General features: G+C 44.5%; 1 protein-coding gene across 2 annotated transcripts in view; it reads left to right on the top strand.

Moving 5' to 3' along the window:
- Aff3 (AF4/FMR2 family member 3) overlaps window positions 1–12,085 on the top strand; it is a 459,969-nt gene that overhangs the window by 432,981 nt on the left and 14,903 nt on the right. For both annotated transcript variants that reach the window (XM_028775378.1, XM_028775377.1), the window contains one exon: window positions 9,632–9,695. In XM_028775378.1, coding sequence (XP_028631211.1) covers window positions 9,632–9,695 — 64 coding nt within the window. The remainder of the gene's footprint in view (window positions 1–9,631; window positions 9,696–12,085) is intronic.

The following is a 12,085-nucleotide window of genomic DNA, read 5'->3' as shown; positions in this document are numbered from 1 at the left end:
TTTACCTGACAACTTCTGCCCTAGCAGCTTCCTGACCAAGAAAGTCCTCAATCCCTCCCACTTGCTTTGACTTTTCTTCACTGGGGCTCTGAGATGCACAGAGAGGCTACCGGGAGAAGAAAGAAAAGGGCTAGATCATTAGGGCCAGAGCCATTGAAAAACTGATTGGAAACGACTAGAATGATCCAAAAAGTAACAGATGCCAGGCTCTGGTTTAGTTAGTTTGTTTTCATTCTTTCATTTAGTTATTTACTTTGCAACCCAATCACAGTCTCCCCTCCCTTCCCTCCTCCCGGCCCTGGCTCCCCCCTGACCTCCTTCATCCCTCTCCCCTTCTCCCATGTATAGCACCCCAAGCTGCAGTCAAGTAGCTTTTTTAAAAAAAGGAATTTCATCCATTTGTATTATAAATACTTGTTAATGGTTTTATAAACATGCAATTCAGACAACAACTGAATCCACCAGGCTGTCAAGAATGAGTACTGAATAAAGACAGCTGAATTATAAATTCCTTTCCCAGGGGAAGGCCTGGATCTTTCCATCTTTCTTTCTTTTTCTGTGAATTTGCATGAAAGAACGTTTAGATTCATGGTCTTCCACTTCTCACATCCCACTACCTATTTTTCTTACCAATTAAGCAGCAATTAGTGCTTTGAGGATGCAAATGAACTGAAGGGGATAGCTCTTATTTTAGAACCTGAATCAAGGTCAGCTTGCTCTTGGTAAGCTGCAGGCACAGACTAGCAGCAGTCTGACAGTCCCTCCTCCCCTGGCATTCCGCAAAAGCATGAGAATCGGGGATAGTTACTACTACACAGCTTCAGGAGGAAGGTGGCAAACAGACTTCTCTTTTTAAAGACAGAATCTGAGAATTTATATCAAGGAACACCAGTGCTTGGTTCAACTCACAGCTTAGATGCTGGTCTTACTTGTGTAAAGCTGTGAGCTGTATATTATTTAGTGTCGTAATTAGCAACAGGGAGCTTTGGACGAGGAGAATTGAGGGAGATCTGGGATGGGAAGCCTTAGTCCAGAAATCCTGAATTCATGGAGCTATGTGGTGAAAGGCTTGGCTAGGAATAAAGCTGGCTCCTGCCAGCCATATTGCTGTGTTGGAAGCCAGCAGGGCTGGAGGCCAGCACTGCCTGCTGCTCGTTGAAGGATGTGCTGTCCCCTGCCCATATTTCCATGGAAGAGGCAGTCACGACCAGAACACCCAGCCAATCCACCAAATGTCCCATCTGTCCCCATGATGCCAGTAACAGGAACAGAGCTACCTATCTCTCCCTGCACTGAATGAGGACTCCCTGGGACACACAGTACTGGAGGCCATGAGCATGGGAAATGTGAGTGGCAGGAAGGGACTGGGACTTAACATTTGTAAGGTAATTACGTGGCACGATCTCCTAGCTAAAAGGATTTTAATTTTATAGAGGAAGGGAAGATTCCCGTATATGAAAGGTTGAATCTCCAGCAGCAGACTTAATCAAAGGAAATCAAGTAGAATTTTTGCATGGACCAAATTGTCATAGGCAAGGCACTCTGGGGACCTTTCCATGGCACTGTTGTCCTGAGGGAGATCTCACTGTAGCAAAGCTGGACCCCCACCTTTTTGTTCTTTGGGGATTGTTTCCGTTGCACATCCCCCATCTCAGGTTGGGTCCTTACTTTATTCTTGCGGAAGGAAAAACAAAAACAGAAATGTCGGGAAGGAAGGAAAAGGACTCACTTCTCCTACTGAAACATTTGGGCTTTGCTAAAATCGAACCTTTAAATGTCTAACGCAGAGACTTCCGGTTTGGGACCGAGCCTAGAGCAGGTCGCAGGCAGCAGCTCCGTACCCAACCGCAGAAAACCAAGAAAAACAGGGACTCCCAGGAGCTTGAACTCACGCAGCATCCCAGGTAAAATTGAATCACCCGTGATGCCTGCTATTAGAAGTTCTAACCCAGATGGACCAGAAGCCAGGAGCCTCGCCCTTACCCTCACCCCCTACCTTTTCCCACCTGCACAAGGTCTCCTGAAGCTTGGCAACTGCAAGATCCTGCTTGGCAACTGCAGATAGACTCAAAGCAGTGTACCATATCATCTGAAGAATAGCAGGGAGACCATAACTCAAGCAGTGTACCATATCTTCTGAAGAATAGCAGGTTGCAGTCCTCCTCGCCCCCACGAATAACCAGGACCCGCCGGTCGGGTCAAGTGGCACCCAGACGTGGGGCTCGAGGCAAGGACCCATCCGGACGGACCCTCATTGAGAGGATGTGCGCACGACATCAAGATTGAGCAAGACAGAGATCATCGCCCGTGACCTGTCGTCCACGGAACCAGGTTGATGCTGCCATCAAGAAGGCAGTTGAAGTTCATTACCATCAGCTGAAAATTGAAGAGGATCCAGAAGTGACTCCGCAGGAGACTGACACAGCTGTCAGCTCCCCTGCCTCCCCCTATGGTCGACCCCTAGACTTCCACGCCCTCCAGAAGGGTACCTGGTATGCCTGGCTTTGCCCTCATTTCTCTCGCTAGAGAGCTTGGCCTCTTGATCACCACAACAAAAATTGGCTTTTTCCTAAACCAAGGCCACCCTTGATATGGCCGCTAACATTGGGGAGCCTTCCTTTATGACAATATTACACCCCAAACTGACAAATGGTTGGTAACTTGAACATATACAAGAGACTAGGATGGCTGTGAGTTAGCCCAATGACAGGATTATTGTAGGTCCACTTCCCAGGGGCCCACCCAATGCAGCCGAAAAGGAGTGCGTGGTGCTGGGAGTGGATGCAGCCTACATGGCCTAAGACAGGGCTCTCACCCTCCTTTCACCCACATCAGAGTCCCTTGACGTTGCCCATCGTCGACAGCCTAAAGCCTTCGACCATCGATGTGACTTGTCTCACATCAGTGTTTTGGGGTTGTGAACTTGTCTAAGACCCCCCATAATTAGACATCCAAATTCAAAACTCACATAGTTGGGATTGAACATAAGACGCCTTCTCTAACTAAACAGAGAAGGGGGAGATGCCAGAAGCCAGGACCCTCGCCCTTACCCTTACCCCCTACCTTTCCCCACCTGCATAATGTCCTCTGAAGCTTGGCAGCTGCAAGATCCTGCTTAGCAACTGCAGATAGACTCAAAGCAGAGTACCATGTCTTCTTAAGAATAGCAGGGAGACCATAACTCAAGCAGTGTACCATATCTTCTGAAGAACTGCAGGTAGATCATAATTCAAGGCAGTGTACCATATAGACCATGACATGTTTCAAGGCACAGGCCAAGAAGATTTTGTACTTTTCCACCACCTGGACCCTCTTACCCCCTCCCCTTGTAAAACATGCTATAAAAAAGCATTTCATGTTCAAAAAAAAAAAGAAAATAAAAAAAAATATATTATAAAAAAAATGTCTAACGCAGAGAGGAATAGCAGCGAGACGGATGGTTTTCCATTTCAATAAAAGTTGCTTCAATGATTAAAACCTTGCCTCCCTTAGCCAGCACAACCTGAGAGATGTACTCTGTTGGAAGGAACATGGCGTAGGGTGCTCTCTCCTCCGGAGAAGCCAGGTTCCAGGCTCCTTAGGATTCCAGTCAGAATCAAGGAACAAGCCGCATAGGGATCCTACTGCTTAAACACCATCAGCTGAATCCACGGGGTGTGTGTGGACAGCCAGTAGCTACACCTGGGAGCCCCAGTCTCCAAGTATCCTCAGCAACAGTGACGACAGGCGGTAGAACACTTGCTGGCATGTATGGAGCTGAGGTTGTCGCCCGGTTCTGCAAAGCTAGCACTACAAAACATCTCACGTGTGAAAAAGAAACATTTAACCTCTTGCACAGTCTGGCTCCTTCTGGGACAAGCACCTGAAAGCTGAGGACACAGCTAGGGCATGTCACATGGTACTGGGGATCGAGAGAAATCCATTTGATACCATCGTTGCTCCTCTGTCTGATGTGGATTTCAATTTCTCCAAGCAAGCCATCCTGATTTCTCCACACCCAGGAACCTGTTTTGTCCAAACAGTTAGCTCTCATCCCTGCCAGTTTGCACAAAACAGGCTTGCTCTATGGAAGGACGGCTTTTCAAAGAGGTAGGAATTACAGAAAGCAGTATGCCAGCCTCTCTGTGGGAGGCCATTCATCTCTCTGGCTCCCTCAGCCAGGAAGGAGAACAAAAACCAAAGTCCTCTCTAAAGCTCCTGTGCTCATGTGTCAGGTTGTTTGCACGCTGCTGCCGCTCAGGGCCACGGCCATGTGTTTGTAGATGATGCTGATGGAAGAAAAGAAGAAAAGGAAACTTCCTGTTTGGATCAAGTACACCGACCGATCACGTTTGTTACACTGAACTGCTAGAACAAAGGTGCACATAGCTGAGCTCTGCCATCAGCCAATCCTGATCTCTGTGGAACACTGGGTGCTCTTCCATTTGCAATGTTTAATTGCACGTTTATCAGTGTGTTCGTGACCATCATAAAACACTATGAAAAATAGCATACAGGGATTATTATAGAAGTGTAAAGACCCTAGATTTTCCCACTTAAAGACAGATTCAGTGAAAAAATGTATTCTGCACTGAGATCATTAGGTTTATTTCAGAACCTTTGATATATTAGATTTTGCACCTCTGACAGGGGTAAGGACAATTTCGTTTTTCCTACTGACTTATATACGGCTGTGGAAAGGAGTACCTTCAGATTAGCGTGACTCCACAGCCACACCGGACAGTCTGAGTGACGTCCCATTGGTTCCAATGACTTTATAATGGCCTGGTTTAAGAGCATAGCAGCAGAAATCACCTGAGAGGAGAAAATGGACCAATCTTCAGGCAATTTTCAGTGCTTAGTATAGTGAGCCCTCCATTATATGCAAAGCAGATTCTAACGAGCATGTTTGTAAATGGTCCATAGACAGCACCAGGTTTTCCTTTAGCGTGGCAGGTTACTGTTGTAGCTGCCAGGATCCAGTCAGAAAATTAAATGTGTTACTTACCCACAGGCACTGCTGTGTGCCCGTGACTCAGCCTTCACATCAGGTTTGAAAGACGAATTCACATGCTACAGATAAAAATAGCATTGATTGAAGAACATACATTAGGGGCTATCAGCCACTGCCATCTCTAAGGGTAACTTAGAAAATCTGTGAAATCTAAGATACCATAGCTTATAACCAAGACAGTTTTTTATCATGGGAACAAAATGCATTTAAAATAACAGTCTTTTAGTGGTGAGGTCTACAAAACAGGACACACACAAAAATGACCAAACTTAGATACTGGAGCGTAGAACAGATAATGATGTGGAGAATTTCAAGTTGCCATGGAGACATTCCCCGGCTCATTGGCTATGATGCTGCGCCTTCTCAGAAGGCAACACTCTTCCCTAAGCTCAGAAGAAATTCAGTACAATTCAAGGATTACTGTAGGTGGGGAAGACCGAAAAGGTCAGTGGTATGGTTCCTGCTGAAATGTGCCAGTGGCCAGGCTGTACCCATGCAGTAACTGTAGCCCTGTAAACTCGGAAGGTAACTAATTACCCACCAAGTATAGCACAGACAAGTTCTCTGTAGTGGTAGGAAAGAGGCAGAAGCATGGGTTAAGCTAATAGTTCCCAACAGTGGTCAGACTCCAAGGTCTGACCAATGTCTATCATAACCTTTAGTTCATGATAGAATGTGATGAACTCTCAGTGAATGAGTAGAAAGCACAACATACTGGGCAGGAGAAAGGAAGAACAGAGCTTCAAAGCAGGTCACCAAAACTGATAGAACCTGCCTAGACTGTGTGCCAAGTCCCTCACAATTACCTAACATGAATGAGGATTTGACCTCAGAGGCTCCAAAGTTTGATTTTAGGACAAGATGGTGAAACAACAGAAACTATATTTTAGAAACTCTGGTCAAGGCCTAAGTTTCCAGACTGACTCTAAGGGAAGTAGAGTTACAGACCCCAAAGCTATAATAAAAGCCAACTCAGATGGCTCTTCCTTAAGAGAAGAAAAATGGGGGCTGAAGAGATGGCTCAGCGGTTAAGAGCACTGACTGCTCTTCCAGAGGTCCTGAGTTCAATTTGCAGCAACCACATGGTGGCTCACAGCCGTCTGTAATGGGATCCGATGCCCTCTTGTGGTGTGTCTGAAGCCAGCTACACGTGTACTCATATACATACAAATAATTTTTTTTAATTAAATTTAAAAAAAGAGAGAGAGGAAGAATGGTAAGAGGAAGCACAGACACATCTGGCAACCAGAGAGAACCAGTGAAAACTAGACTTGCCTCACACTGTTGACCCTGGTGTCTGAAGCTCGGGAGTCAGTCTAGGCTTGGCTGCAGGCGAGTTCTAATTGTCTATGTCGGGCTGTGAAGCCAACGACCAATCAGAACAGCAGCTCTGCCCCTTCCAATGCCCTAACAGCAGATACATGTCATGGCACAGTGTTCCAAACCCACAGGATCTAAACCATCAAGAAATGATCCCTAGGGGCTAAAGAGATGGCTCAGGGGTTAAGAGCACTGGTTGTTCTAACAGAAGACCTGGGTTCAATTCCCAGCACTCACCACAACTGTCTGTAACTCAGATCTCAGGGGATCCAACATGCACATGGTATACTAACACACATGTAGACAGAAAGCCATTCACATGAAATAAAGGTTTAAAAAATTATTTTACGCCGGGCGGTGGTGGCGCACGCCTTTAATTCCAGCACTTGGGAGGCAGAGGCAGGCGGATTTCTGAGTTTGAGAGTTCGAGGCTAGCCTGGTCTACAGAGTGAGTTCCAGGACAGCCAGGGCTACACAGAGAAACCCTGTCTCGAAAAAAAACAAACAAAAAAAAAATTATTTTACAAAAAAGTAAAACTAAGACTTCAAAATAGAAAAGAAATGACCCCTAATCCATAGACTTCAGATGGTCACCAGTGTCTTGTGGCTGTAACAGTGTCACTCACTTTAGTTCAGGATGTCGGTAACAAAGTTGGTTGTACATGTGTGGGGCAAATAGCACAAATGGAAACAATGTAATTTCTGCTCAGTTTTACTGTGAATCTAAAACTGCTCTAGAAACAGTTTGTTTGGAAGCAGAAGCAAACAAGAAGTAACAATGAAAATTGCCCAAGTTTGAACCAGTCATCTGTAGCCAAAGAAGGAATAGCATTCTGTTAAGACAACTAAAAGAGCATTTGTGTGGAGCCTTGGGTCCCTGGGAGATGAACTAGAAAAGCAGAGATGACAGGAGCAGGCCCTCTTAACTAAGGAAACCTTTAGCCACAGCAGAGACCCACCAAGGGGAACAGAAGACTTCAGACAAGGATGGGAGCAAGGATGGTGAAGGAGCCATTGCTGAAAGACAGACTGTAGCATTCAGGAAATTCTGCAGCTGCATTGCCACTTCTTTATAGTAACAAACCATCATGTCAGCCTCAGTATACTGCCACAACCCTGACAATATCTGTAGAGAAATAAGAAACAGGAAATGATGTGCTTTGTGTGTGTGTATGTGTGTGTGTGTGTTAACTTTCCTTTTTTTTATTTTATTTTTTTTATAGTCCAGTCATTGCCCCGCCTCCTGGTCTTCCCTCCCACATTTCCTCATCTCACTCCTCCTCCCCCCTGTCTTCAAGAGGATGTCCCCTCTCCCCGCCAGACCTCCCCACTCCCTGGAGCCTCAAGTCTCTCAAAAGTTTAGCATGTTGTCTCCCACTGAAGCCAGACCAGGAAGTCCTCTGGTGTATATGTGTCAGGGGCCTTGGACTAGCTCGTGTGTGCTGCCTGGTTGGTGGTTCAGTGTCTGTGAGATCTCGGGGGTCCAGGTTAGTTGAGACTGCTGGTCTTTCTGTGGGGTTGCCCTTCTCTTCAGCTTCTTCCAGCCTTTTCCTAATTCAACCACAGGGGTCCCCAACCTCAGTCCAATGGTTGGGTATAAGTATCTGTATCTGTATCTGTCTCAGTCAGCTCTTTGTTGGGCCTCTTGGAGGACAGCCATACTAGAGTCCTGTCTGAAAGCACCCCATAGCATCAGTAATAGTGTCAGGTACTGGAGCCTCCCCTTGAGATAGATCCCAAGTTGGGCCAGTCACTGGACCACTTTTCCCCATCTCTTCTCCCTTTTTGTTCCTGCAGTTCTTTTAGATGGGAACAATTCTCAGAGTTTTTGACTGTGGGATGGCAACCCCATCCCTCCACTTGATCCCCTGTCTATCTACTGGAGGTGGACTCTACAAGTTCCCTCTCCCCACTGGTGGGCATTTCATCTAAGGTTCTTCCCTTTGAGTCCTGACAGTCTCTCATTTTTTTTATTCCAATTTTTTTCCCAAAACTAATTAATTGCTTTGATTATGATTTTGTTTCTTAGTTTGGTTAATGAAATGTGGTATAAACCCACATTCATTATCATAGCACAAACTGATTTTTTTAAGCATTCTGATCTCTTTGAATAAAGGAATGTTCTGATGACCTGGTATTGCAGTGAGATAAAAGACCCATTAGAGGACCTGGCAGTGGTGGTGCACGCCTTTAATCCCAACACTTGGGAGGCAGAAGCAGGCAGATTTCTGAATTCAAGGTCAGCCTGGTCTACAGAGTGAGTTCCAGGACAGCTACACAGAGAAACCCTGTCTAGAAAAACCAAAAAAAAAAAAAAAGACCCATTAGAATCTAAAACAAGACAGTTTAAAATAAGCATATAATAGGTTAAACAACCTATGACTAATGTCTCTGCTGACATCATATCCCCTGGCTGGATGGTATTCATGAATAGGTCAAGTTTATTGATCACATAACACACAGAATGCAAAGAAGTTCATGCTTATATCATCTAAAGGATGTGAAGGATTTTTGCTTTATTAGTCTATTAGACTAAGCATTTTTAAAGGCACCATCCTCTGCAGAGCTGTCCTGTGCATGTGACTCAGGGTTGTTATGCACATGCAATCGGTCTCGGGACAAATTACCTTCATCTCCCAGAAGAACTGGCAGTGGCCAGGGTTATTGCTGTAATATCACACAAGTCTGTTTACCGACTAGCTAATCAGCACTCCAGACGATACATGGTGTCTTTGCATTGTTACAAGGTAGACATCATTTTACAATTAACTTTATTACAACTGGAACATAATCACACTGCATCACAGTTCTTTAGTTTCACTGTGAGGCTTTAAGATAATTAAATATATGTGAACACAACTCCAGGTACCATTTCTGTATATAAATGGCACAGTCACAAGAACAAATAAATATTCACCCATACATATCTATGATATTATCATCAGGCATATTTACACTTTTTAAGCTAAAAGGCAGATGGGTTTCTGTAGATACTGTGCAAAATAAGATTGTTTTACTTTTTTCTTATCCATACAATAAAAAAAAACCTTATTCACAAATTAGGCACTGAGGGAACACATTTTAAAATAACTATAAATATAGTCTATCTGCTTATATTGAGTGGGCTTTGAATTGCTAACTTAGGAGAAAAATAATGTATTTTATGTACAGGCTATAATTTGAAAGTGCAAAAAGTAGCCATGATTCTGTATTAAGCAGAGTTTTTTAAATTGCGCTTTATGTTGAATGAAAGGAAAGCAAATTTCCCATAGATCTCACACTGAAGCAATAATGGCATTTGATGTTCTCCTCTTGCAGGCCTCGAAGTGCAGATTATTTTATGCGAGAAGCTAAGCGGATGAAACATAAAGCAGACGCCATGGTGAGACCCTTTCTTTCTAGACTTGCTCGTCCAAATTGTGTTTGTACTGCAGCTTCGTCACTGGGGCAATATAGCCAGGGCAATTATAAAATCTATTACAAGGATGGCTGGGCCTGCTAAATGGGAAAATGTTTATATAATCAAAGGCTCATAGCCCAATAAATTATGACTTCACTCAGCAATGTCTAACTGGAAGAAAGCCCTGGATAAATGAATATTGCAATTTCATCTTAAGGTTTGAGTAGTAGCCAGAGCCAGTGGAGTCAGTGGGTGGAGCTATTAGGAACAAATTAAATTTGCATTTTACTCTCTGCCTAGTCTGGCTGGCTGTTCTTGGCTCAGGCCCATGATCAAATCTCTTTTCAGGAAGACTGGTGTTTCTCCTGTGGAGGACAAAAGGGAACACATCCCCTGAAGTTTTACAACATAGAAACGGTCACCTGAACTTAAAATCTCGGGTTGCCACGATCTGATCTTTTCAAAGAATAATTTTTCTGACTTGGGCAATCTCCATTTTTGGAGACCTTAAAGCTTTGAGGGGAGAAATAGAAAGACTTCTGGTTTGCTTGTTTCTACCTAGAAATTCTAGTTTTCTTCCCCTCCGGAGTTCATAACAAGATCTGTCAGGGGCAGGAGATGAAGGTGGCAACTCAGGTCCCTTTCAAAATACGATTCCTGGGAGGAAGATACATAAACCCTAAGAGGTGCTCTCAGTGTGCCTCACGCTGCCCGCCACAGTTATCTTCTGATGTCACCTGCTGAGAGGCACTGGGCTAATGTGGATATAGGCTGTGAATATCAGAACATAGAGAGGATTGCAAGGAATGGCTCTTGTCCTCAGAGCCCCTCAATCCGAGTGTATGATGGAGAGTTTGGTCATCCGAAGAAGCTGATGTGTGGGTCGCCCTTTCTGTAGTACTTAAAAAGAGAAAAGAAGGAAAGGAAGGAAATTAGTTAGAGCATTCACATGCAGGGCCATGACTGAGCACACTTTTTTGTTTGGTTTGATTTGTTTTGGTTTGAGACAAAGTTTCTCTATGTAACCCTGGCTGTCCTGGAACTCACTCTGTAGACCAGGCCTCCAACTCAACCATCCACCTGTCTACCTCCCAAAGCACTGGGATTAAAGGTGTATGCCATTATGCTCAGCTGCCTGTTTGACTTACAATGTATTAAATTATTGAATTGTTAACGTATTTGAGTTTTGTTCTGTATTCATTTTCAAAGTTATCGTTGTTAATGAAAGTTAGAGATTTATTTATTTATTTATTTATTTATTTATTTTTAGTGGTAGGACTTGAGAGTAGTTAAAGTGAGTGTCCATGAATTTTTCTTTGATTAATAAATCATGGGGAAACAGAGGTGTCTTTGCAAGGCAAGAATATGTAGTTTTCTGGAGCAGCATTCAGTGTCTAGAGCCAGAACTTCAATACTGAGTTCTAGACTTGGGAGACCTCGGGCTGTAAAGCCGGCACATGCCTGCTGCAGAAGCTGTAGGGAGCCCTGTTCTCTCCAGTTGTGTTCAGCCGAGCTGTCAGTGCTCTGGAGTCTGCGCTGATTAGCATAAATATAGACAATGTGGATAACCCCCAGGTTGTTCTTGTGGTTGATTTTCAGCTCTGGGCCTCATTTTGTGGAAATGAAGTAGATCCCTGGGCTGATCTCCCCTTTGCTCCGGTCCTCAGTCTCCCTATAATGACGCCCTCTAGGCAATGAAATACACGATGGTGAACATGCCGGGGTCGGGTGGGGGGTATATAGTCACAAATAGCGCATGAGGCAGTAATCAAGGCCGTGAACTATCACGGTTACGGTTGCAAAGACGGCCATGAAGGTCTACGTACTGAGCCGGAACTTCCAACTCCGATAGATGTTTAGCACTGTGTGGGAGTGAATGTGCCAGACCACTGAGGAGAAGGAAACAGCAGTCTGCAGTGTTGTAGCCTTGAGCTGCACTGGCCGCTGTCAGTCACATGACTCCTACTTATGCGCACGCACTTGCCTCAGACTCTGAGAGAATAGCCCTTTATCCGTGGGAGATGAGCTCAGAGCTCCAAGCTCCCACAGTGCTCCGTGAAGCTAGGTTATCCAAAGCCTTATATGCACTGTTTTTCATAGACATGCATGTTTTTAATATACAGTTAAGCACAGAAAAATATTAACAGTGGCTAGTAAATCCTGACCATGTAGAGCAATTATAATAGAAAGCTATGATTTAAAAAAAAAAAAAGCTCAAAAACTGTATATTTCTGGAATTTTCCTCATAACATTTTCAGACTATATTGACCACAGGAACCTGAAACTGGAAAATGAGCTATGGATGGCAGAGAGAGCTCGCTCGCGCTCTCTCTCTCTCTCTCTCTCTCTCTCTCTCTCTCTCTCTCTCTCTC

This window comes from Grammomys surdaster, unplaced genomic scaffold (genome assembly GCF_004785775.1).
Source record: "Grammomys surdaster isolate TR1022 unplaced genomic scaffold, NIH_TR_1.0 255, whole genome shotgun sequence".
NCBI classification, from domain to species: Eukaryota; Metazoa; Chordata; class Mammalia; order Rodentia; family Muridae; genus Grammomys; species Grammomys surdaster.
The sequence above is the reverse complement of the archived record's forward strand: the minus strand, read 5'-3'. Positions and strand labels throughout refer to the sequence as shown.